Raw genomic sequence first — 24,012 nt, 5'->3', positions numbered from 1 at the left:
TACTCGCTCGCTGGCCATCTAATCTGCCTTTCTGGAACCCCGAGAACTCATTCTTAGAGAAACTCTTCTTGAATTTCCTTTTGCTATATGTTCCTCTTGGTTTGGCCCCTTTGCTAAACGTGGACCCCAACCCCGTCATGTTCCCCTTTTGTAGGTTATCGTTGAAATGCACCTTGATAGCCGCACCCAACGCTTCTTTGTAATTGGTCGGGTTCCAACGCATCACCTCGCCACAAGCCCAGGTTTGCAAGCTTGATATAAAGGCATGGAATGCATCTATATCACCCATATCCGTGACTAGTATCCTCTTTGCCATAAACCCATTCACATACTCTTGAATGGTTCCAGTTTGCTTTAGCCTACTTAGCTCATCCCTTAAGTGCAGAGTAGCATTCGGAGGAACATATGTTGCGCAAATCCTCGCCTTCATCATTTCTAAAGTGGCCACCAGTCCTTTGTTGGCCTCTGTTGTTCTCCACCAAGACTTAATATTATCTATGAAGTATGGTTTTACACATAGGACCTTCTCTGAGTTCAGTAACTGCAATGCTCAGAAGTAGTCCTCCATATCGTAAAACTAATCCTCCACCACTTTATAGTTATTCACTCCCTTGAAGACTGGTGGGGGCTTTAGTTTGTACTTCAGAACTACTTGAGGGATTGATTCCACTTTGGTCTGTTTGACCTTGTTTGGTTCTGCCTCAATCCTTACCGAAGGGTTTGCACCTTCTGTGCTGCTAACATCCACAGTTTTTTGCTTTTTCTTTCGCTTCTCATCACGTTTTAGCTTGCATACGAGCTAACATCCCTTGGTACCACAAGACTTGATCATGGGACCCTCTAAATCCCAAGTCTTGGGTGCAAAACTTACTTTGGAACACCGGGGCAAAACACCATGGTCTAACAGTCCGGTATGGGTACCTCTACCCCCCCCCCCCCCCTCCCCACTTCCATCCTGAAGGGAAAGCCCAAGCCCTTAGGAAGGGCGAGGACTAATGAGCTGCAAGGTACTCAAGTAGGGCACCACTCCACATGAGCCGGGAGCACCGAAATTGATTTCCCTTTTAGAAGTGGGAGTTTCTTCTGAGCACTTCCTTGGGTGGCCCCTCTGGCACCACCCGAGTCCATACTCACTCCCACCCAAGGCCCCTCAGCCCCAATTTCAACTTTAAGTCAGTTTGGAAGCACCACTGGAGAGTTCTTTCAAGACTAATTCCTAGACTTCACTATCCCTACTATACTTTTGAAACCCCCTACAGTCGCCCCCCCCGGGAGACGCATGCTTTGGGCTTTCACCCCTTGACCTGTATTAGTATTTAGACTCGGTCTTGGACTTAATCTCAAACTCGATCTCGAACCCGACTTCGGACTCAATCTTGGACTCGATCTCAAACTCGATCTCAGACCTGATCTTGGACTCAATCTCAGACCCGATCTCGGACTCAATTTCAGACTCGACCTCGGACTCAATCTCGGACCTGATCTCGGATTTCAGACTCTATCTCAAACTCAGTCTCGAGTTGGTCTTAGACTCAATCTTAGACTTGATCTCATCTGATGAACTCTTTGTCATTTTGGTTATGCTTTTGGGGATCCTTTAGCCTACGACACCTCAGGGAGTTAGTTCCTTACACCACCCTCACAAACTAATTGACAAATTCGAACATAAAGCATTCCTTAGTAAATTGTGATTCTAAAATATTTTTATTAGAGCCATAAGGGAACCTTGGATGCTATCAACTACATGTTTGCAAACCAAGTCTAAGAGAAAGTGGAATATAATTAAATCTTTGGAAGAAGTTAAAAGAGTGGAGGTCCTTGAGCATATGGTCCGCTTCTTGTAAAGCTCTTGGAAGACACTTTTTTCATTAACAATAGAAACCAACTCTTATAATTCAGCCAAGTACAAATGACTTAGTAAATCAAACTATATAATATTAAAAGAACAATGGTATACCTTTTTATTTGTTAGAATTTATATTAGAATCTAGTCTTATTGATAGAGCTAGTTGGGTTTGCTTTCATAATTTCTTGGAGGTGCAAATACTAAGTATTGGGATAAATACTTAATATAAACTACTTAGTATACCCAACTAAGTCTATAGAATATAAATGCTAAATGTCTTCTTTTTTAATAAAAGATTTTTATAAATACATTAATTAATTCAACAGTTAGAGATATAATTTGTTAATTGATTCAATAAGTTTAGAACTTTTAGTTCTTAAAATACTGCTCAGTAAAAAAATTTACTTTCTATTAAGAGATATTTAAAGTACCAATAATATGACTAAAAATTTGAATATTTTATATTTTTTATACATTTAATATGATTAGCAGTATTACTTTCCCACCAAATTTTATTTGGCCTTTTTATTTCATAGGAAACAAGATTACAATCATTTCTAAAGTTAAAATTGTTATAGAGAAATATTTAATACAAAATTTATTAATAGGCCACATAATATTATTTTTCTCAGAATGTAATACAATATTACCATCTATTTGAAGAGTAAGGACACAAATTCCAAAATAATTATATTTACTTCCTATTTTCCTTAATAAATAATTTCCAGAATATAAAGAAATTTTACACTTTTAGTCAACCAATAATATGTTTATATCATTTGGAGATGTTATAATTTGATTAGTTTAAAGCAAATGATGTTTAAACCCAGTTTTTAGAGATGTTTTACTAATATCACAATTCTTGCTATGTAATAAATAATCTCTATATGTTCTACTAAATGTATTATAATGATACTTTTTGTAAAAAATACTATATTCAATTTGATAATAATTAGAATTTATTTTTATTTCATCAGAACGTGATTCATAAAAAGTTTTTCGGTATGTTTTAATCAAATGTCTAAATGTAGCCCTTAGTGTATGACCTTTGATTCTTCTTGTATCATTTAAAAATGTACTTGATTCACAATAAGGTTGATTACCTTGCATTCTGTTGAAAGTGACAAGTTTTACCTAAGTCAACCACAAATAAATCATTATAGTTTACTGGATAAGTTGTATCTTTTTATATCTGCTTTTCTTTTTTGGGTGTAAGATAGGATCTAGAGGGATATAAAAGACACATCAATGAATATCCAAGATGTGCAAGTACTGTGTCTAAATCCTTTTATATAGAATTTTTTAACTATTCTTTAACTGTTGCACATGCATAATGGGGTTTCTATGTAAAATTTAACATTTGGATTAAGATGGTTCTAATCTTTAGATGCTACTAGAGGCTTATTTGGATTAAGATGGTTCTAATTTTTAAATGCTACTAGAATGTAGAGGTTTATTTTGCGGTGTTTGCCATGACACTTAAGTATATCCTTTAGATAGAAATTATGCAACTTACACATCTTGCATATTTATTGATGTGTCTTTTATATTCCTCTAGATCTTATCTTCAACCCTTCAAGAAAAGCAGATGATATAATAGTATAAAAAAAATTAAAATGATTTATTTAATCATTGGATTAAAATTAATCAGACCATTTGCTTTTGTATATAAGAGAGGGATTTAGGCTAATAAAAGTAGGCAAAGTTTTACTATTATAACTGAAGAAAAATACACGAATTTAATTTAAAATAAAATAGAGGTATCGTTAATCTATAATGTGTAATTTTGAGATTATTCTAAAAAGGAAAAAAATAACCAACTTATTACTAATAGTATTTTATTTTTCTATAGTTTATGCAGTAAAAAATAAACATATAGTTTATTGGGGAGAAAATAATTCTTTGTCAACACAAGAAATGGGAATGATTATTAGTCATGGATTTGAAAATTTATTAACTAATATTCGTACAATAAACACAACTTATCCAGTAACCTATAGTGATTTATTTGTGGTTGACTTAGGTAAAACAGGTTCTGCTGTTGTCACTTTCAACAGAATGGAAGCTAATGAACTTTATTGTGAATCAAGTCCATTTTCAAATGATATGAACAGAATCAAAGGTAATACACTAAGAGCTACATTTAGAAATTTGATTAATACATACAGAAATACTTTTTCTGAAGCACTTTCTGATGGATGTCAAATAAATTCTAATTCTTATCAAATTGAATATGGTATTGTTTACAAAAATTATCATTATAACACATATAATAGAACATATAGAGATTATTTATTACATAGCAAGAATTGTGATATTAGTAAAACATCTCTAAAAATTGGGTTTAAACATAATTTTCTCTATACTAATCAATTTATAACATCTCCAAATGGTATAAACATATTATTTGTTGAGTCAAATTGTAAAATTTCTTTATATTATGGAAATTTTTTATTATGGAGAAGAGGAAGTAAATATAATTATTTTGGAATTTGTGTCCTTACTCTTCAAGTAGATGGTAATATTGTATTATATTCTGAGAAAAATAATATTATGTGGTCTATTAATAAATTTTGTATTAAATGTTTATCTATAACAATTTTAACTTTACAAAATGATTGTAATCTTATCTCCTATGAAGTAAAAAGACCAAATAAAATTTGGTGGGAAAGTAATACTGCTAATCATATTAAATGTATAAAAAAAATATAAAATACTAAAATTTGTAGCCATATTATTGGTAATTTAAATATCTCTCAATAGCAAGTAAAATTTTCTAATGAGTATTACTTTCAGAACTAAGCATTCTAAGATTATCCAATCAATTACAAAGTTAGTTCTCTAACTGTTGAATTAATGAATGTCTTTATAAAAAATTTATTGAAAAATAAGTATTTATATTCTATAGACTTAGTTGGATATATTAAATAATTTATATTAATTATTGATCTCAATACTTAGTATTTGCACCTCCAAGAAATTGTGAAGGCAAACCCAACTAACTCTATCAATAAGACTAGATTGTAATGTAAATTGTAACAATATAAAAGTATTTATCATTTTTTTAATTTTATTTTTAATAGTTGGTTTTACTAAGCCATTTGAACTTAATTACATATGGCTGAATTCTAAGAGTTGGTTTCTATTGTTAATGAAAAAAGTGTCTTCAAAAGGGCTTTGCAAGAAGTGGGCCATCCACTCTTTTAACTTCTTCCAAGGATTTAATTGTATTCCACTTTCTCTTACACTTAGTTTGCAAACATGTCCAAGTTTCCTTTATGGAAAAACACTCTTTTAGAATAACAATTTCCTAAAGAATGCCTTATGTTCGAGTTTGTTAGTTAGTTTGTAAAGATGGGTGAATCTGTCCAAGCTGGGACTGGTCCATATGGCATACCCAGCTCTACTCCTGGCCTATCAAAACCTCACTCCCATTAGGAATGTTGCTGCCCAACTTGCAATGCATTAGAAATGCCTCATGCTATAGCAAATGTCAATTCTCAATTGTTCCAACCCAACTGTTCCAAATGCTCTCTCTTCTGCTTAATCACCACCAACCTAACCAACTTGCACTCTAAGTGACTCCTAATAACTTCTAGCACTTAGGATCATTATGTTTTGACAGCTGATTGCAAGCCTCATTGAAATTCCCTCCAACACCACTAGAAGATGCCAACCAAGCTCCTCTCTCACTCAAATTGATACGAAAACTCCAGAACACTCTCTCTTGAACACCGTGTTTCCACTGCAATCATGAGCCCCTCATAGATTCCTCACTAGGAGTGAGAAAGAAGCTCAGTTGGCATCTATTTGGCGGGCTCTTGGACTCCTCCTCTTGTGCATCATGTCAAACTTGAAAGCACACTTGCATAAATATTATAAGCTCAAGAACACCACAATGCTATACTAGTTACAAGCTATTATAAAGATTCCTTGTAAAAAAGAGACCTATCTATGTTTGGATTCTTCATGTTTTGCCACTCCTTACCCCTATCCTATAAATTAATGTTATGGTTTCTACATCCAGCTGTAGTCCTTTTAAGGCAGGGTTCCATGCTCCACCCATCTGGCCCCCCTCCAAAAAAAACTTCTCCCCTCCCCCCCCATTTTTAATGGTTACATGTAACTGGCTATCAGCTTCTTCTTTTCCACATCATAATGGATTAGAGTGCCATTTTTGTTTACCTTAAATTGAGTACACAGCATGCCACAGCTCGGCAATTCTTCTTTCGCAATCATTTCCCATGCTATGGGGATTGTGATAACTTAAATTTAGTAGAGTTATTCTTTCTGGAGGAGGACATGATATTAATTCCAGTTTCAAGAAAGCTTATATTCATTCAAATGATGAAAGAAGCAATTGTTATAATGCTTTTTATACCATGTCCTGTTACAACTTCATTTGTTGTTCATTTGTTAAACCTTCAATCCTTTTTTCTTAACTTCTAGAAACATTTGTTGTGTTTGTCCTTATTGTCATCATGGACCATTTATTCTGCCACATTATTGCCATATCACATTGCTATGTTATTGCCACATGGATCAAACCTCAACTAGTTGTATACTGCTCAGGCTAGAGCCCATCACTTTAGAGACAAAGTCACTCCTAACAATAAAAAGTGAGAGTCACTTTAAATCTAGAGCTAAGAAATTTCTTCTTGCTACAATGCTATTTTACAACCTGAATCTAGATCAACAATTATTATCTTATGAAGTTATGGTTGGAGATATCAAGAGCAGCTATTGAGGAGCAAGGAAGAAGAAAGAAAAAATTTCGTCAACATTTAGTTGTATGAAAAAGTTGTTAAAGCATCTCTCAACCCTAACTGTGGCAACTTCATTTGGGAAAGGAATTTCTTCCGACTGCAGGTTAAGGTCATGTTGACCACTGCCAAGGATATTTGGAGCACCAAAGATTAGTTTCTAATGAAAGGTGAAACAGTGTGATGGTGCTCAAGATCCGTCATGGCATATATAGAATGGGTGAACTAGTGAAGACTTGTGTCTCTCCACGTGGACTAGCCACGTGGCACACGGCCACTCTCAACACTAATTCCTCTCACAGAAAGCTGTTGAGCATTGCCAACGATGGAGGAAGTGTGACGAGTGGCAGCTCTACCTCTTCTTCATCCTCTATGTTTGCTCCCACATCCTTAAGATCATCTAGGATTGTTCGCACAGCAGCAAGATGATCCTTGAGGTCATCCCCTTCAGCTATCACCATGCTTCTGTGGAAAAATGCGATGGGATGTTGAAGGGATCTGGTAAGTCTGCTTCATGGCCTCCCACGCTTCATTTGCACTCTTGCACTGTCTAATGCAATGGAATTCTCGCCCCTCCAGCACTGTGTGAAATTTGCCCAAAGCTCTCTAGTCCTTGTGGTAATATCTGGAAGTGTTTCCGTTCCTGTGGTGATGTCCCAGAGGCCTCGTTAGGATTCGAATTTTGTCTTCCAGAAGCGCCAGTTCCTCCCATCAAATTTTGGTGGATTCGCGTCTACTGAAACAATATCCGCTGTAGGCACAGTCGGAGGGGAAATAGGTGGTGGATTTGGAGGCGGATTTGTAGGAACAGTGGCTGCCATCGACACCCAATCCCACCACTCGTTCAAGTCTAGGTCCAGGTTCTTAGTCGTCCAGTGCCTCTTGCAAGGCCTGGAGTATTGGATTAGGGCACGCCTCTGTCTAGACAGAGGCTGTGATTCACCCTAGCAAGTGTCGCCCTGATCCCATGGTTTTGAATTCTTCTCGCTCTCCCAGGCATTGCTCTGATACCATCTAATGAAAGGTGAAACCGTGTGATGGTCCGTCATAGCATATATGGAATGGAAATGTACATATGTGTGACACGGTGAACCGGTGAAGACTCGTGTCTCTCCGCGTGGACTAGCCACGTGGCACAGGGCCACTCTCAACATAGTTCCTCCCACATATATACAATGCTAACTCCAGTGATCTGAGCTTGGATAATCTCCACTAAAGGCTTTCCTACATCGGGAGCACTGAAAACCCCAAGGACCAATCCATCTGCTTCCCTGACATGGAACAATCCAGTGTTTGCTTTCTGTGGCACACAGTAGGACGTCATAGTTTGCATCATGAAGACACCGAACTGCAGTGGAAAAATATCGGCATAAACAAGAATGGTTCCACAGGCACAACTGTCCAGTTTAGCGTTTTCATGTCGAAGAGGAACATTTCTTGTTTGCCTGACACAAAAACCAGTGAATAGAGCCACAGATAGTACACACCGCCTACGAAGTGGCATTCATCTCCAACCACAGCATTTCCAAAACATGCCCCCGATGCAAGCATATGAGAACACGGGGACCAGTGCCACTGCAAGAGTTCTACACACGTTAATTCTCCTCTTCCTAAGCTAAGCATGACTTACATCTTTAGGAACGACCAGCAGCTCTTACAATCTAGAGTCCACAACAGCTGCTTCATGCTGCAAGATTGCTCTTTATAATGTGAACAACAAAAAGCAGAAATCCTTAGCACATCAATGCCACAGAACTTCAATTTAGGGCAGATCTTTTTGAGCTCTGCAATTCTCGGGCATGGGCTGTTGTGTTATTCAGGAGGCTGTCATTCACAACGTTGAAACTCTTGGAATATCCAGAAAGCACTTATATGCTCTAAATGCCCATGATGGGTATATGCCTCAAGAATGAGACCACGATTCTTTCGGGAATGGAACAACCAACTTTAACACGGTGATGAAAACTCTAGAAGAGAATGACACAAGAGGGTACTAGATCGTGCACTTGGGAGCGGGGAGCTTTGCCACAGTTTACGTATGAACAACCTGGCGATCAAGTGCTTGGCAGATGCCAGCCGCTTTTCCGAGCTGCTTGATGAGTTTGAGAATCACCAAAAGATAAGTAAGGCGTGCCAGGGCGCAGAGAATCTCCTCTTTCTGGTGCCCAAGCCTGTCGAATTCTTCCCTTCTCTCGCATCACTGGTGGAGCACCTGCGAATGGATTCGCCACTGCTGCCAACTATACCCGCCGCGTACACAATGCAGCTTGTCTGGCCCGTCCCCCGGATTCCATCAGGGCCAAGTTCTTCCCTGCACTCCACTCTAGCTACTCCAAGCCCTTCGTCGCGTGGATCTACTTGGGTGCGAAATGCCCGCGCCTGGCATCTCAATTCTTCAATGCCAATAACTTCCCGCTGGATGCCAATCGTTGCAAGGAGCTGGCTGCTGATCGAATCGCTGGCCCAAGAAATGGGTAGGATCCACCACCTCGCAGGTGTTTTCAGCTTTGTACTGTTTCATTCATGCGTTACTTTTGCACTTCTTTAATCCAGGACTGGATGGTCGCGACATCGAGTTCGTCGTGGGTGGTGACGAGCTGAGGACCTTCTCCGACCCTAGCTTTGCCTGCTTCGATTTCAACCAGTGCAAGCCTCACAACAACAATGTGCACTCATTGACAGCTTCTTTGTCAATGATCCTTACTATCCCCGTCCTGGCATGGAGTTTTGGGATGAGTTCAAGGACGCGTACCTGCTGGAGGCCGACTGGACAGAGTCTGTGCGGCTGGCAAGGATGTTCTTGGACGTGGTTGAAGCCAAGGTGGCGGCCAAGGCCGCCCAGGAAGCTCCAGAAGGCAGGGGTAATGAGATGGCTCTCTTGGAGAGCTGAAAGTAAAACCCTCTTTGTTTGACCCCTCTTATTTAAAAACAAGCAAGAAGCTGTTGCGCCAATTTGTCCCCTAAACCCTAAACCGGCTGGAGCCTTATATTGGAGCTGATTTTGGTGCATTTTGTAATGATTTCTTCCAAGGAAAGGACTATCCTACAGCCATCAGATTGTGCAAGGCTTCCATGCATTATCTGCCTGTGGAAGAGAAAACTACCATGAGAGCGTCACTCTCAATCTTAGCTTTTACCACTCGACTCTTAGCGTAAGCAATATATGCGCTCTGCTTTCTCTTTTTCTAATGGTGGTGCGTACAGGACTTCAGTGTTCAATCGACAGAGAGGCAGAAAATGCACTTGTAAGGTAGAACACGAGCTTGATCTAAACTCTGATCTTTCTTCGTGTCTGGCAGCTTGTCAACTTGCTGGTAGTTACCTCAGGGTAGCACTGGACCTGTTCCGCTCCTCCATAATATTTTTCGTTTCTAAAGAAACAGGAAAGGAACACGCCACTGTTGAGAATATTGGTTTCTATTAACTTATATTGATTGCTCTGGGAATGCGGCACATGAAAGAGCTCATTGAGGAGGGAAAGCTGAAGGACCTGTAAGCATCAGCTGCTGATATTCATCAAGCACATTCGATTCATCCTATCACCGTTCAAATTGAGTCATTGCAACTTGCAGGTACAAAGCATCGTTATCATTCATGATATGAAAGTTTTTCTTGCAGGGAGCTCGGGATTGGCAATTGAGATATCATGGCAGCGCCATGGTTTTCTTACTCCGAGATTTCTTACTCTGGACAAATGGATTGCTTGCTTTCGTAGAGGAAGTTGTGAAACAATGGCTCGCTAAATCCCTGCACAAGGCTTGCAAATCTGGGAATGTGGTGAGCATCGATACGGAGCTTTTCCTTGTTGTTACTAAGTTTCTCTGGGTGGGCGTCAATACGAAGCTTTTCCTTATCGTTACTAAGTTTCTCAACTCTGGAGCTAAAGGAGAAACACCCTTTCTACTTGATTTCCAGGGTGGCCAGCTCGCTTCAAAAGGAGGTTAGTCTATTCAAGCTTATGCGCTCGTGAAGCTCTTACAGTTTTACATTTTGATGGCTCTCTCTATATGGAGAAAGCGTCGACTACCGTTCTTTTCTTCTCTGGATCAACTTAAGGTTTGATATAAAATCTTTACTTTCTGTGCTCTAACACTATTAATCTTTGCAGAACGTGGAGAGTTTTATAACGAAACTTATATCCTTACAAGGTACTACATTACTTGGTGTTCATTTGGGGTTCCTTGCAAGCTGCAATCCTTGCTGTGCCTCACAGGAATCCCAAGGTGGCAGCCACGACTACACGAGCACTTTGTCTTGGCAACTCTATGAGGCCGAACAATTCGCACAAGGTTTGCATTTTTTCCATGAAGTTTGCAACTAACTGCCATTCTCTCCTGCAGTTGTTCGAGTTACTGTCAATGCCAGACATCCCAAGCTAGTTTCTGTAACAACTCATTCATCAGGTGAGACAAATACTTATGGAGAACTCATTTTGCGTGTTGCACTGTGGATCTCTCGCAAGCTCTCTCGCTGCCGATGGTGGAATTTACAACGAGCTCGTGGGAGCATGAGAGCCTAAGTTGCTGTGGAACCCTTCAAGATCTTATCGCACGCTGCATCTAAGGTAATCAAATCTACATTCTCCTCACTCCTTGCTCCAATATTTTCTTCTGAAAAGAGACCGTGCATTAAAAAAACACTGGACCATTTACAATCTGAACCGTCCACTGTATAAAATCTGGAGCTGTTGTGGGAGATGATTGTTATTCTAGAGTCAAAAGCTCGACTGTCATTCACAGCGTTGGGAGAGATGAAACTCTAAGCACTTGTATGCCCATGTGGGGTATATGCCGCAAGAATGAGACCACGATTCTTTCGGGAATGGAACACATGAGCTCCACTGGGGCATTCAATCCCTAGCCACGAGAGGAGAGCGTTTTTGTCGTAGCCTGTGATCGCGGATTTCATCCGGCATTCCATCGAAGATGTGCCTGCTGCTGGGCGTAGATCGAGATGATAATGCTCCAGGAGAAGCGCTTCTTGCGGAAGAAGAGCTCGCGAAGGCTCAGATTGGCGAGGTATTTGTCCTGCTCCAGGCCGATGGATGCAATCTGGGAGTCCTGTGCTAGATCGCGCGCGGCAGTGCAGCAGCTGGAGGAGCGATTCTCTCAGGCATTCCGACGATTTTGGAGTCTAGGGTTTATGGATTCCTGGCGATGAGTCGAGGCTTCGGCTGCCACACCGTTGACAAGATTTATGGCAGCATTGCGCCTGTTGCGATCGGCTGCCATCGCTCACAGGTAGGGCCGCAAGCATCTCTAGCAATCCTCTCACTCTTTGATGGATGACTTCTAGATGGCAGCAGCGCATTGCGAGCGCAGGCTTTTTCACCAGAAGCTCACTCTTTGGTACTCGGCCTTCTCAAAGGGACGAGAAACACGATCTACTGCTCACTGCAAATGTCGCGGAGGCATCCCTGCGACGAGAATTCCCCCAGCAGCAGGAGAAGGCGATCGACGACGACAAGATCACTAAACTGCTTGAGATGATCGAATCCAAGCCCGACACCTTCGAGGCTGTGAAGAAATGGATGAGGAGAGGGAACTGTTTGAGCAGCGACGTGCTCTCCACGATTTATTTCTGGCTCATGAAACGCAAGCGCTACACCGAGATCATGAAGGTACGCTGCCATCCATCTTTTTTCTCTCTCATAGCTTCTTGTGTTCTTCAAACTTCGATTCCTTTCAGCTGCTAGAAGGCATTCGATGCGAGAGATTGGTGAAGTTCACCGACATGCACTGCGTCTGGGCGATTGGTGTCATCTCCCGGCGGCGAGGAATGGCCAAAGCCGAGCGTTTCTACGACAGCCTTCCAGAGAAGCTGAGGACTGACCGGGTGACAGTCGGGCTGTTTCTTAGTGTCGCGAAAGAGAACGGGCTCGCCAAGGCCGAGCAGTGGCTAGAGAAGATCCAGGTCCACACCACGGACATCCTCGACGTGATGATGGTGCTCTATCTCAACAGGGACAAGCACCACAAGGTGGTGGAGATGTTCGAGAGAATGCGGGGCTTGGGGCTCCAGCCGAGCGTGAGAACTTATCTCATGCTGCTCAAGTGCAAGGACAGGGGTGCCGGTGGATTGAATGCAATCGAGGGAGAAGCTCTTGGAGCTGTGCAGACGATGGATGTGGAGGACCCGCCGCTCAGAACGCTCAACGATGCGATGGAAGTTTATGGCTACGTCGGGAAACAGGATGGTATCGAGGAGCTTTGGAGATCATTGAAGAGAACGAGAAGTGATATCCACCAGTCCAGCTACTTCAGCGCGATCACTGCATTGGGACTGGTTGGCGAGGTCGCCAAGGCTCGAGCACTTTGCAAGGAACTTCTAGCTGGATCGGACGAGTTTACGAAGTTTGAGCAGAATCCACACGCTCTGATGCTAGAAGTTTATGCTCGCAATGGGATGATGGAGAAGGCGGAACGTATCTTGCAAAGCAAGGAGCTGGACCGCGACTCTTTCGCTCCTTACAACAGTTTGATTCAAGGCTACATGGCAGCGAACAACATTTCAGAGGCGCTCAAGAAGCTGGACGATGGTCTTGCAGCTGTGCCTGCGAAAAGCATCAGGCTGCAGTACAAGACGATGATGGTGCTGCTGCCAGTCTACGCAGCAAACGGCGACGTAGAGGGTGCCAAGGAGCTGATGCGGAGGTACACGAAGCTAGGTGATGCCGGAGTATACAACGAGTTCCTCAAGGTCTACATCTCTCGCAAGCGCCACCCCAGAGAGTTCATGGAAAGGATGCAAGCAAACGGTGTCGAGGGGAACAGGGAAACGGAGAAGCTGCTGGAGGAGCTCGACATGTCGCCAGAGGGGGTCTTCAAGAGGCAAATGAAGCAGCAGGGTATAGGGTTTTAGAATGTCTCGCTGGTTGTCACTCCTGCGGCAAAGGCGCCAGTGGGTGCGCGCATTTTCCAGCGAGAGCAGCGGCAGCAGCAGCGTCTCTAGGCATGCTCAGGTGCTCCCGGTGTGGCCGGTTGGAACGGAGACGAGATTCTCACAGATGATGTATGTCGGAGAAGCGGGTAAGAGCATTGATTCTTACAAGAGCGAGGACGTCTCGGACTTCTGCGAGATGCTGCTGTCCAAGCCTGATATCTTTCAAGGCCTCAAAGAGTGGGTTCGTGAGGGTAACACCTTCTCAAGCTCCTTGTTGTCCAAAGTCTACTATCGATTGGCGAAGAGGAAGTGCTACAAAGAGATTCTACAGGTAAAAAACTCATCTTTTTTTTTTTGTCGCCTGGTGTGCTGACTGCTTCTTGCACAGCTGCTGAGGGGTATCAGGGAGGAAAACATGGTCCAGACTACACAAACACACTACATTTGGGAGATGGCTATAACTTGTCGGCAGCAATCTACGTACGCAGCAGAAATCTTTTACAACGATATTATTCCAGCCCGTTTCAGATCTGAGGAAGTAACAGCAGCGCTAATCTTCAGCCTCGCAAAGAGAAACGCGCTCGCCAAGTCCGAGAAATGGATCGAACAGATGACTGTGCTGTCTACAGATCTCCTTAACATGCTCATGGCGTTGTATTTGGACCGGGACAAGCACGACAAGGTTCTGGAAACGTACGAAAGAATGTGCAAGCTCGGGCTGGAGCCGAGTATCAACACTTACTTGATGCTGCTCACTTACAAGGACAAGGCCGGTGGTGGCCTGGAAGGAATCGAGAGAGAAGCAGAGGAAGCTGTCAAAAATATCGATCTCGATGCAGCGCTGAGAAAAACTCTGCAGGAGACAATGGAAGTTTGCGGCTATCTCGGGAAAGCAGCCAGTGTGGAAGATATCTGGAGCAGGCTGAAGAGCTTGAGCGGCACACAGGCTTGCGATCAGTCGAGCTACCTCAGCGCCATGGCAGCCTTCGGGCGTGTCAAGAACGTAGAAAGAGCCGAGCAGGTCTTCGAGGAGCTGCTCGCGCAGGATTTGAGCAAAAGTCTAGCGAATCCACACGCTGTCATGGTCGAAGTTTACGTGAGCAACGGGCTCATGGCCAAAGCGGAGCACGTCCTGAGGCACAGGTTGAACGAGGCGGTGTTTTCTCCATACAACAGCCTGGTGAGAGGTTACATTGCGAGCGGCGACACCGAGTTGGCGCTGGCGAGGCTCAAAGAAGGCGTCGCGGCGATCCCCGCGAGACACATCCGTCCGGCTTACAAGACGATGATGGCGCTGCTGCCCGTGTTTGCTGCTCGGAGGGACATCGATGGCGCCGAGAGGATCATGTTCCACTACCGTTTCATCGGCGACGCCACCGTCTACAACGAGCTGCTCAAGGTGTACGTGGCTTGCAACGTGTTCCCGCTCGACTTCCGCAACAGGATGAAAGGGAGCGACGTCGAAGGCGACGAGACGACAGAGGAGCTGTTTGAGATGCTCGATTCTTCCCCGTCCGCGGTTGTCAAAGAGCAGAGGAGAAGGCTCTACTCGGCGAACTGCAAGCAGAAGATACCATGGTAAACTTCATACTCTCAGGTACGTGAGCTACACTTCTTTCCTGCAAGGATTGCGGTGATGTTTCTGTTACAGAATGGAAGAAGTTCGTTCCTTCACCTGAAAAGATATCATGGTAAACTCAGGTACGTGAGCTACAACACTTCCCTGCAAGGATTGCGTTTGATGTTTATGCTACAGAATGGAAGAACCAACTTGTCTCACCTGGACACGAGGAGGTTCTCTGAAGTTTCTAGTGCGACCAGTGTCAAGAATAATGTTACAAGAGCGTTGCTTCCGCGGCTTTCATCTTCCAAGCGTCCAGCCTTTTCAACCGGACAGCGTTGGTGCCGTTGTTAAAGAGAAAGAGCCGAGCAGCGTCACCCTTTGCCAGCGTTGGATGCACTCTGGAAGTGATGCTGATCTTCCCGCCCTGCCCAAACGTCTCCACCACCGAGTTGTCCACCAGAACTCGCAGCTCCAGCACCTCCACCTCCGCCTTCGCCACCTTGCGAAACACGGTTGGATCATCCAGGTGGACGAAGGCTCCATGCAAAGCAGCAGCGGACAGATCTTCCTCGGGATGGTTTGCCAGTGATGATCGGCTGTGATCGGCACAGACTAGAGCAACAGGGCCCTTTCTGGATCTCCCGAGGTGGAAGAAGATGGCGGTGTGCTCGGCGAGATCTCCAGTGGCCAGCACCAGCAATCCAAACGGTCCCAGGATACCATTCACTCGAGCTCCTTTCTTCCGGCAGTGCGCGGCCGCGTTGCCAGTGCTGCTAAACTCGACGTCGAAGTTCTCCATGCTCATCTGGGTGGTGAGATCTGGAAGCTCGAAGACGAGCTCCGCGTCCAGTTGCGGAAGAGCGTCTCCTCCAACTTGGATCACGGCACCCGGCTCCAGCGTGACATCGGCCATATGGATCCCGGGACCGATTCGCAAGCTCGCGAGTTCGTCCACTGGAAGCTGGAGTAGCAGCTCCTCCTCATCTTCGTCACTACCGAGCCACAACTTTCGAGGAATGCTTTGGACGGGAGGAGCTCGAGCCACCTTGCTGAGAGGATCTTTCGGGAGCAACGCCCAGAGCACTCGACGATCCTTGGCAGTGTCCGCGAAAGATTTGGAGGCGAAGAAGCTGTTGCCGTGATCGTAGCGGAGCCCAAGAGTTCTTCCAGCTCCAGGGTCGTCGTCTGGAACAAAGCTCCCATTCTCTGAGAAGTATCTCCCCACGGCATAGCTGTCGGATCCAAAGGTGGCGGCTGGGTCATCGCGCAAGCTCGCCTTGACGACGTGCTTGCTCTCAGAAACCTGGAAGAAATCTGGAGATTCCAAAATCCCAGCTCCTGGCATTCGCAGCAGTGGTGTCTCCAGCCTCTTCCACTCCCCGTCCAGGAAATCGTTGCTCCAGTAGACGAATCCAACGCCATCGCTGGCATTCTCGCCGCCAAGAAGGATCCGCCAAGAAGAATCCCTCCACGCGCTGCTTGGATCTCTCATCGCCACCCTTCCTCCTGCTGGAATGAGAGGGTTTTGGGCGATCTTCTTCCAGTGCTTGAGCATGGCGTCGCCTGGATCGACCGGGACAGCGGCATTCTGTGTGGTGGCGCCATCGCTGGAGATTCCAGTGTAGAGGATCACGGGGCCCTGGACGAGAAGCGTCATGGATCCGCCAAGAATTCCTTGCTCGTCGTACCTCTCTGGCCCGGGATCCAGCGCCGTGGGGAGATGCGTCCAGTGGAGGAGGTCCTTGGCGATGGCGTGGCCCCAGGAGCTCTGGTTCTTGCTACTGGACGACGATGGAGTGGTGAATCGGTAGAAGAGATGGTAGAATCCGCGGTAGAACACCGGGGCGTTTGGACTGATCATCCAGATGCTGCTGTTTGGGGGCGCCTGGAAGTGAAACCCCAGCGCCATTGCTGCTCCATCCCGGGCCGATCCAGCGGTGTGGAATCCAATGCCGGGTGCACGGAAGAGAAGCGCGATTCCTCCAGCCGAGATCGCGGCCAGGAGAACGAGCAGCGACACCCAGAGGAGACGAGGCCTCGGTAGCGGGCGCGGAAGCGGTCGATCCTCGTCCCCTCCGCGCTGCTGGACATCAAACGCTCTCAAAATGCGCGGTGCTGTGGAAGCGAGGAATGCGTGGTCCTCCTCTTCCTCCGCCATAGCTACGAAAAAGCGAGCTCTAGATAGTGATTTGAAAACTAGAGAATATACCACTTTATTCCCAGTTTCTAGTATATACTGGTACTCTTAATAATAATTAAATATTTGAACGCATTATTATCAGATGACAGATTTGCGGTTTCTTGCGGCAAATCCAGGATTTTACTAGCCGATGCCGTAGGACTTGTCGTAATGGCGTATTTATTCGAGCCTTCAATGCAGAAGGTATTCTCTTGTAGCTTCCTGAGTTCTCAGTTTTGCATCAGTTTTGGAGGAAGATCTTCGGTAGAAGGATAGAATTGTAGATCTGAAACGTTTCACTACTCGTTGCTTCTATTATCCTTGAGCTGGTGAACGAATCCTGATGTGGATGATGAAGGATCTCCAAACTAGATGTTCGGCAAGGTCGAGGCAAACATAAAGGGCTAACAGACCTTCACCCTTTTGTTTTTCCTTTAAATGTTTTCTTAACCATTAGTTAAGGTTTGGTTTTTGTTTGAGGAAGGAAACCTGAGATGATCTAATAGAATGGGAATATATTATAAAAACATTATATATATGTTACATTAAGTTTCCAAACAAAATTCAATCATGCTTTGAAGCTCTTTATTTGGGTTTCTAAAGAGATCCTGCTTTGCTTTGTTGTAGGTGAACATCATCATCCGTGCTATATCAAAATTAAACCTTTTGATATTTTTGGGTAAATCTTTCTCAGTGAAATAGATTTTGTTGAGTTGCTTTTTGGTTTTCTCGAGCAAACTTTGTAAGTATGCTAATGCATCTTCTTCAGTTGCACCCGGGTGGTCTTTCATATAACAAGAAACTCCATGTGCTGATTGCCCCAGTTTCATCTCAATCTAAAAATAAAGAAAGAGATTAAAAATAATAAAAGTCAAATAGGAAGAGAAGGAACCTTATATGTTTGGATGTCATTGCAAATCCTAGAGATGATACTCCCAAGTTTAAGAAGCTTGCTATCATAAATGATGTTTAATAACTCTTCTGTTAAATAGTCACCACAAAATAATATGCCCATAAGTAAGTGAGTTGCAATGCCAATGCTAACTTCAGCATTTTCCATATACTCCTCAAAACCTGGAATATATCCTTGAATTTTCCAGCGAGCATCAATAATCCCAGATTTTATAAGTTCAGTGCCCTGTAAAGATTAATGTAAACAACCATATTAAGCCATTGAAAAAATAAATGGAAAGTACTTACAATTGCTAAAAGGTATTTGTGGATGAATTTTGGAGATAGATTTTGATTTATTTTAGAGGCCATTTCAGTCATAACAAGAATGGTATTATAAAATTCTTGAAAGATAATCTTATATTCTTTTTGTGATAAAAAAGATGTATCCCAGCTGGATGGAAACAAAGAAGAAACTGTTATTTTAACTTTTAAAAATTGATGCATATAACCTTTCAATCATATTTTGGAGATGATCAAGCTCTGTAATGTTTTTTGCACTATCCAAAAGATCATCAAATAAAGTATTCATGCAGCAAGTTTTTGTGAAAAAAATTCTCAATGGGCCAAATTCTTGCTCATGGAAAGTTGAGCAAATAACATAGTAAATATAGGGGAGCATATTAATATTAGCTTTAAATCTTGTAGAAGGGATATCTTCAAAGTGCGATGAATGCCACCATCTAAATAAAAACACACCAATGAATTACTTTTTGTTTAATAATACTATTTTTTCACTTACTTCACCAATATTTTCAGCTCAGAAGGTTGATAGGATTGACATTGTTGAGCATACTGATTTGCAAGTTCTAGAAGCACTTTCTTATTCACAAGAGGCAATCTTTTAACAAAAGAGATGTAAGAGAGGGAAGTTATAAAGGTTAATATGAATGTCACTTACCGATAAATAGTCTTAGCAACCCAAGGATCATCAATGCTATAGTGTTTGATATATGCATTATTGTAAATCCTCGGCAAGCAGTCATGAAATGGATTTGCTAGCTCCAATGTGACCTGTAGAGATAATAGATACATCTGGATTTTCAAGCTATCTAGATCTCATTACCTCTCCCATGAGGTTTTTCTTGGTTGCCGATGTGTGAGAGCTTTCAACATTAAGTAAATAATCGTGGGAGTACTTGAAAGTCTTTGTAAGAGTCTCCTCATTCGGAAAATCAACCTGGGAAGCCCGATACAAGTTGAGCATTGCAGAGACCTCATGGGACAATTCACCAACAAAGCAACAAAACTTGTCTCCTGGCAGCCAGAACTGGTTGAATGCATCTGTGCGTAGTTCCGAGATTTAGATTCTTCCATCACAAAACGTTTTTGTACCTGGAGATACACTATACCCATGCATCCGAAGGATACGGAAGGCCATTGCTGTGTCCTCGATGTCATTGACTATGCACGTAGATCCCCATCCAATTCCTTCGTTTGTCCAGAAGCTGGTGCAAACCCAAAGTAAGTACTAAAAGTATAGCGGCATTGCACCTGTACAGGTTGTCAAGGACGGCTTTGATCTCATCTCTGAAGAAGAGATCAATGCCCAAGCGCTCAATGGTGTCGACCACCCGTGAACTTTCGAAGAGATCAATAGGGTAATGACAAGAAACTGCACAGCATAGTCAATTACTACAAAGGATTGAAGAAGACAGCCGGTTTACCAGCATAGTTTTGATGTTTCATAGCTTTTTGCAAGTATTGCAACGATTTTTTGTCCTTGGTCTTCAAGTAAACACATGCGGTTGACGAGGGCGAGCTAAAAAGGGATCCATCTTTGGACTGAAGCTTGAGGATCTTTTGCCAGTCAATCTCAAGACCTTGAAGGCCCTCCAAGGAGTATAGCAACGTGGCGGGAGTGGAATGGAGTCTATCCAAAGGAATCCTGGACGAACACCAAACGTTTTCAAACCAAATATTACACTTCGCCAATTTCTCCGTGGTGGAGATCTCAAGCAACCTCGTGAACTCTGTGTCATACGGAAGCTTAAGGCCCACCCGCTTTGCTTCGTGGAGCATCATTGGAAACGTCACCTCGAAACCTGACAAGAAATCTCCATCGTCATGGTTGAGCTTGATCATGTTCTCACGCAAAAACTTCGTGCCTGCGAAGAATCAGAGGCGAAAACAGTCCAGGATATGACCAGAAGATCAGAAAAGAGCCATGCCTTGCGCAATGCTGTTGTGCCCGATGTCCCAGAGCTTGAGCGTGATCAGGCAAGAGAGCGTGGATAACACTCTGTCATAGAGTTGCAAGTGACAATCATCATCCCATGATCCATCCGGAAGTTGACTGTTGATGATCCACTCCAGGGCCTCCGGGAACTCGGGAAGAGAGGAGTCGGAGTCGGACGGGATTCGGGCGACCCAGGCGGTGTCGTAAGTCGAAGGACTGATTTTCCCCTTGCCACTCGCGAGTTTCATCAGCCATCCCTTCACTTCCTTGACGAGCAGAGACGTTTCTCTGTGATCAAGCTCCTCGATTCGATCGCCAGCCTGGACGTGGAGAATGCCTTGATATGGCTGCTGCTTCTCCTTTTCCCGCTTCTCCTGTCAACAAGTAGGAAGAAATCAGCTCCAATCAATCTTGTAACGATGGTGCTTCGACTTACTAGAGCCTCAGCTGGCTTTGAAGCACAGGAGCTAACTGCATAAGTAATATAGCAGGCCAGTTTTAGTGCGAAGCTAGTTTGATGAACTTACCTTTCCGAAACCGATTCGGCTGTGCGTTGCTCTTGAGATTAGTGCCTCCAAATAACTGGAGGCTTCCACCGCCAGTGCGTTGAAAGCTGCTGAGCAAAACCTTTGACATTGCAAAAACTTTGCCTTCTTGCTAGAATATAAGCTTTTCCAGCACTGCTGAAGTTTGTGGATCCAGGGAAGCGTTGAAGAAAAATTTAATATCCCCAGGAGCCTATAGAGTTTTATATTGCAAGCTAATACCTTTGCCTCCACACGTCTGTTTCCATAGATTGGATGGTCAATCCTCTCGTGTCTAATTTCAGGTCTGCAATTGTAGGCTAACATCGTCAATAGCAGAGGCCCTTGAAAAAGGTGGACATCGACATGGTCCGTCAAAGCCATTGAAAGATCTCGCCCCACAGGAAAAAGATGGGCCACCGAGTTGGGCTATCTCGACGAATTCTTCTTTGAACCGCCCCTAAGCCTTTTTTCAAAGTCTCTTCCGGAGTTTCCGGCAAGTGCTTGAAATAAAATGCTGTTCCAAGAGATCTCCTCAGATGTTTATTTCGCCTTATGTCTCTTCCATATGCCATGCTTGTGTCCCTGAAACTAGATGTACAGTCAAAGATGCGTTTTGCATCTTCCAGATGACCTTGGAGCGTGTCTTTTGGCCTCCTCCAAATGCCCGTTCAAGTCATCACAAGCTTGCGAAGAAGGATCGCGGTGGAATCAAATACCACCTTTACCGTACATCATTGCAATGAGTGCTCCCGCGTGTATGAAAGCCCTTGGTGCAAGTAGAATTGCACCAAGGGCTTTCATACAACGCTATTAAAAATCATTTAGTTGACAAGTTAATTTCTTGTCAAGTTCTAATGTAAGCTGTTCTTGACTTGATTTGAATGCCTCTCAATCTCTCCATAAACTCCAGAGGGTGTTCTTCTTTCTTCCTCTTCTTTAGCTTCTTCTCTTGCTTCCTTTTCCCCGGTTTTACATGGTGGAACTTATGCGAGAACTGCCGGAAGGCTTCCTTGGGGGTCAGCTGCATCAAACATAAAGTAAATTCAGAAAGTAAATAGAACAAAAACTTACAGTTCGGCCATGCTCATCGCGGTGGTCCAAGTTGAATTCGAATTTACCATTTTCTGGAGTTCTTTTGTCCCTGCTTCTTCCAATCCATTCGCCTCTAGATTCCTTCAAGCTCCCATTCTCTCGAAAACATTGAAGAGCGCCAGCCAGTCCTTTCCCTACGTGATCCTCTTTTGTTGGCAGCAAAGATTTGAAATCCATCCTGCTGTAGGCTTCTTCATCTCTAGTAGTAGCTGGTAGATATCAAATATAAGAACAGTGAAAATTGGAATCAAATCACATACTTACCTTCGTGATTCGGCTGTAGACCCGAACAAAACTCCTCAATCTCTGTCAATACAACCTTTGGAGGTTCTTCCATGCTTGCCTGAGTATAAACCTAAATAGTAGTCGTGCAGGAGGTATATTCTCATTTAAACTATTCTCGTATATTCCATTGTATTCAAAACCTAAGAGAGTTTCTCTCAAGGCAGAAGCATGCCATTCCTCCGGTTCCTGATTGACACGAAGAGCTTACTCGATAATGGAACGCGCCATATCAACCTCATGCTTCCACAGTGGCTCGCTGAGACGAACGGTTTTGCCCTGCTCACGAAGAGGCTTAAGCCTCCACTTCCCTGTCAGGACGCGCAAGCAGACCTGTGTAATTAGTCTTGCCCTTGCCTTCCATCCAAACCACCCCGAGGTACACATTCACGGCGATTTCTACCCGGACAACGAAGTCAGTGAAACAACAATCGTCTGGTCGCGGAAGCTTTTGATGCGCATATGACCTTGGTCGCTTTGTCACCGTCAGTTGGATAGAAGTGTATTGCTCGAGACGTTAAAAGCCATTCCAAAAGAGAGCGGAGCTCCAGTCACCGCTCGCGCTGGGCCATTTGTCTCGGATAAGCGTCCGGAGCAGCATCAGGAGAAGGCGAAGCTGCGAGCAAGGGACACTCGTAAACACGAAGAAGACTCGTAAGACTTCTTTACATACCTCCCCAGACGTTTCCTTTGAGGGGAAGAAGCCATCGGAAGAGACTTATCACGTCGCTGAACGAGAGTGTTTTCAGCACCTATTGACGAGGTTGTAAATATTTGTCACTCACGCTCCCTGCAGATACCTTACCTTCGGAATTAAACTCTCTATCGAGATGCCCAACTCACACGGACGCTCGTCCCTTCCAGCTCCAGAACCTCCAGAATGCTCTACAAGAAAGAAAAGCATATTAGAATGTTATAAAACGTAAAATCCTCAACTCACGGAAGTCCGTTGCTCACAGTGGCTAAGCTCTGGATCTCACATCGTTGAAAAGCCTCTTGCATGAGATGGAGACCCCTCTCGAGGTATCCCAAGCACCAAGAGAGCTTGAGAGTAAGTAAATATCGATTAAGTGCTTGGCCAGGACCAAAACATCTAAGCATCTCATCGACTTGTCCAGCCTATGGGAATCCACGTCCACTGCCAGAAAAAGAACACCTAGTTTACAAAAGGAAGCACCGTTTTGTTACCTTGCAAGGCCAAACCACATTGACACTCGGTTGGCATGCCTGGAAAGGTTGTTGCTTTCGCCGTTACTGAGCAATAGTCAGTCCCGAAATATGCAACAAGATCTATCACCTGTTTCACTGAGCTGCATCTGGTTGTTCAGCCTCTGTAACTTCGCCAGCTTTTCCGCATGCAACAAGGGTGTCAAAACGGCTCATACCAGATCTAGATTACCATGAGAGCGAGGTTGTATGCTTTCCAAAGCGGCTGCAAAATCCGAGATTTCTGTAATGAAAACAAAGCCCTTTGATAAGTACCTTGCTGCAAAAACCGCACGCTGAAAGCCTCTCGCAAAAGTCAGCGAGCACGTCGAAACCACTGATGTAAGGCCGTGATGAAACCACAGAGCAAGCGTGCAAGAGGAACTTCGGCAATAGCGTCATTCGTAACATCTGTTCATACAATCCATCCATCATAGAAACTTCGCCAAAGAAAAAAACATAGCTCACCATTTCCGATAAGCTTGAGCAAGTTTTCGAATGAGGCAGGACAGAGCTCATGCTGTTGCCGAGTGAGATCGTC

The 24,012-nt window shown here is 43.9% G+C and overlaps 4 protein-coding genes across 5 annotated transcripts; 2 read left to right on the top strand and 2 right to left on the bottom strand.

Moving 5' to 3' along the window:
• The first annotated feature begins 11,439 nt into the window (after positions 1 to 11,439).
• LOC9642961 (pentatricopeptide repeat-containing protein At1g15480, mitochondrial) lies at positions 11,440 to 13,529 on the top strand. Its single transcript, XM_024676258.1, has 3 exons — positions 11,440 to 11,849; positions 11,905 to 12,229; positions 12,298 to 13,529. The coding sequence occupies exons 1-3, from the start codon at positions 11,806 to 11,808 to the stop codon at positions 13,468 to 13,470; spliced, it is 1,542 nt and encodes a 513-aa protein (XP_024532026.1). The 5' UTR covers positions 11,440 to 11,805; the 3' UTR covers positions 13,471 to 13,529.
• LOC112346719 (pentatricopeptide repeat-containing protein At1g15480, mitochondrial-like) lies at positions 13,372 to 15,786 on the top strand. 2 transcript variants are annotated; one of them, XR_002992554.1, is made up of 4 exons: positions 13,372 to 13,822; positions 13,880 to 15,088; positions 15,143 to 15,192; positions 15,248 to 15,326. XR_002992554.1 is itself a non-coding variant. In XM_024676257.1 (2 exons), the coding sequence occupies exons 1-2, from the start codon at positions 13,472 to 13,474 to the stop codon at positions 15,071 to 15,073; spliced, it is 1,545 nt and encodes a 514-aa protein (XP_024532025.1). In that variant the 5' UTR covers positions 13,373 to 13,471; the 3' UTR covers positions 15,074 to 15,786. The 2 variants fall into 2 exon arrangements, 1 of the variants encoding a protein (XP_024532025.1); XM_024676257.1 differs by having other exon boundaries at positions 13,373 to 13,822; positions 13,880 to 15,786.
• On the bottom strand, positions 14,630 to 17,327 carry LOC9642960 (beta-fructofuranosidase, insoluble isoenzyme CWINV6). The gene is made up of 2 exons (XM_024676256.1): positions 15,272 to 17,327; positions 14,630 to 15,214 (listed from the first exon to the last, which is right to left on the bottom strand). The coding sequence occupies exon 1, from the start codon at positions 17,211 to 17,213 to the stop codon at positions 15,327 to 15,329; it is 1,887 nt and encodes a 628-aa protein (XP_024532024.1). The 5' UTR covers positions 17,214 to 17,327; the 3' UTR covers positions 14,630 to 15,214; positions 15,272 to 15,326.
• Positions 17,328 to 17,762: 435 nt separating this feature from the next.
• LOC9642959 (bifunctional diterpene synthase, chloroplastic-like) lies at positions 17,763 to 21,061 on the bottom strand. The gene is made up of 14 exons (XM_024676254.1): positions 20,892 to 21,061; positions 20,801 to 20,835; positions 20,357 to 20,738; positions 20,113 to 20,293; positions 19,853 to 20,073; positions 19,680 to 19,800; positions 19,521 to 19,633; positions 19,252 to 19,469; positions 19,087 to 19,199; positions 18,928 to 19,026; positions 18,638 to 18,868; positions 18,435 to 18,579; positions 18,127 to 18,372; positions 17,763 to 18,070 (listed from the first exon to the last, which is right to left on the bottom strand). The coding sequence occupies exons 1-14, from the start codon at positions 20,998 to 21,000 to the stop codon at positions 17,780 to 17,782; spliced, it is 2,505 nt and encodes an 834-aa protein (XP_024532022.1). The 5' UTR covers positions 21,001 to 21,061; the 3' UTR covers positions 17,763 to 17,779.
• Between the last annotated feature and the right edge of the window lie 2,951 nt (positions 21,062 to 24,012).

This window comes from Selaginella moellendorffii, unplaced genomic scaffold (genome assembly GCF_000143415.4).
Source record: "Selaginella moellendorffii unplaced genomic scaffold, v1.0 SELMOscaffold_17, whole genome shotgun sequence".
In the NCBI taxonomy this organism is placed as follows: Eukaryota; Viridiplantae; Streptophyta; class Lycopodiopsida; order Selaginellales; family Selaginellaceae; genus Selaginella; species Selaginella moellendorffii.
The sequence above is the reverse complement of the archived record's forward strand: the minus strand, read 5'-3'. Positions and strand labels throughout refer to the sequence as shown.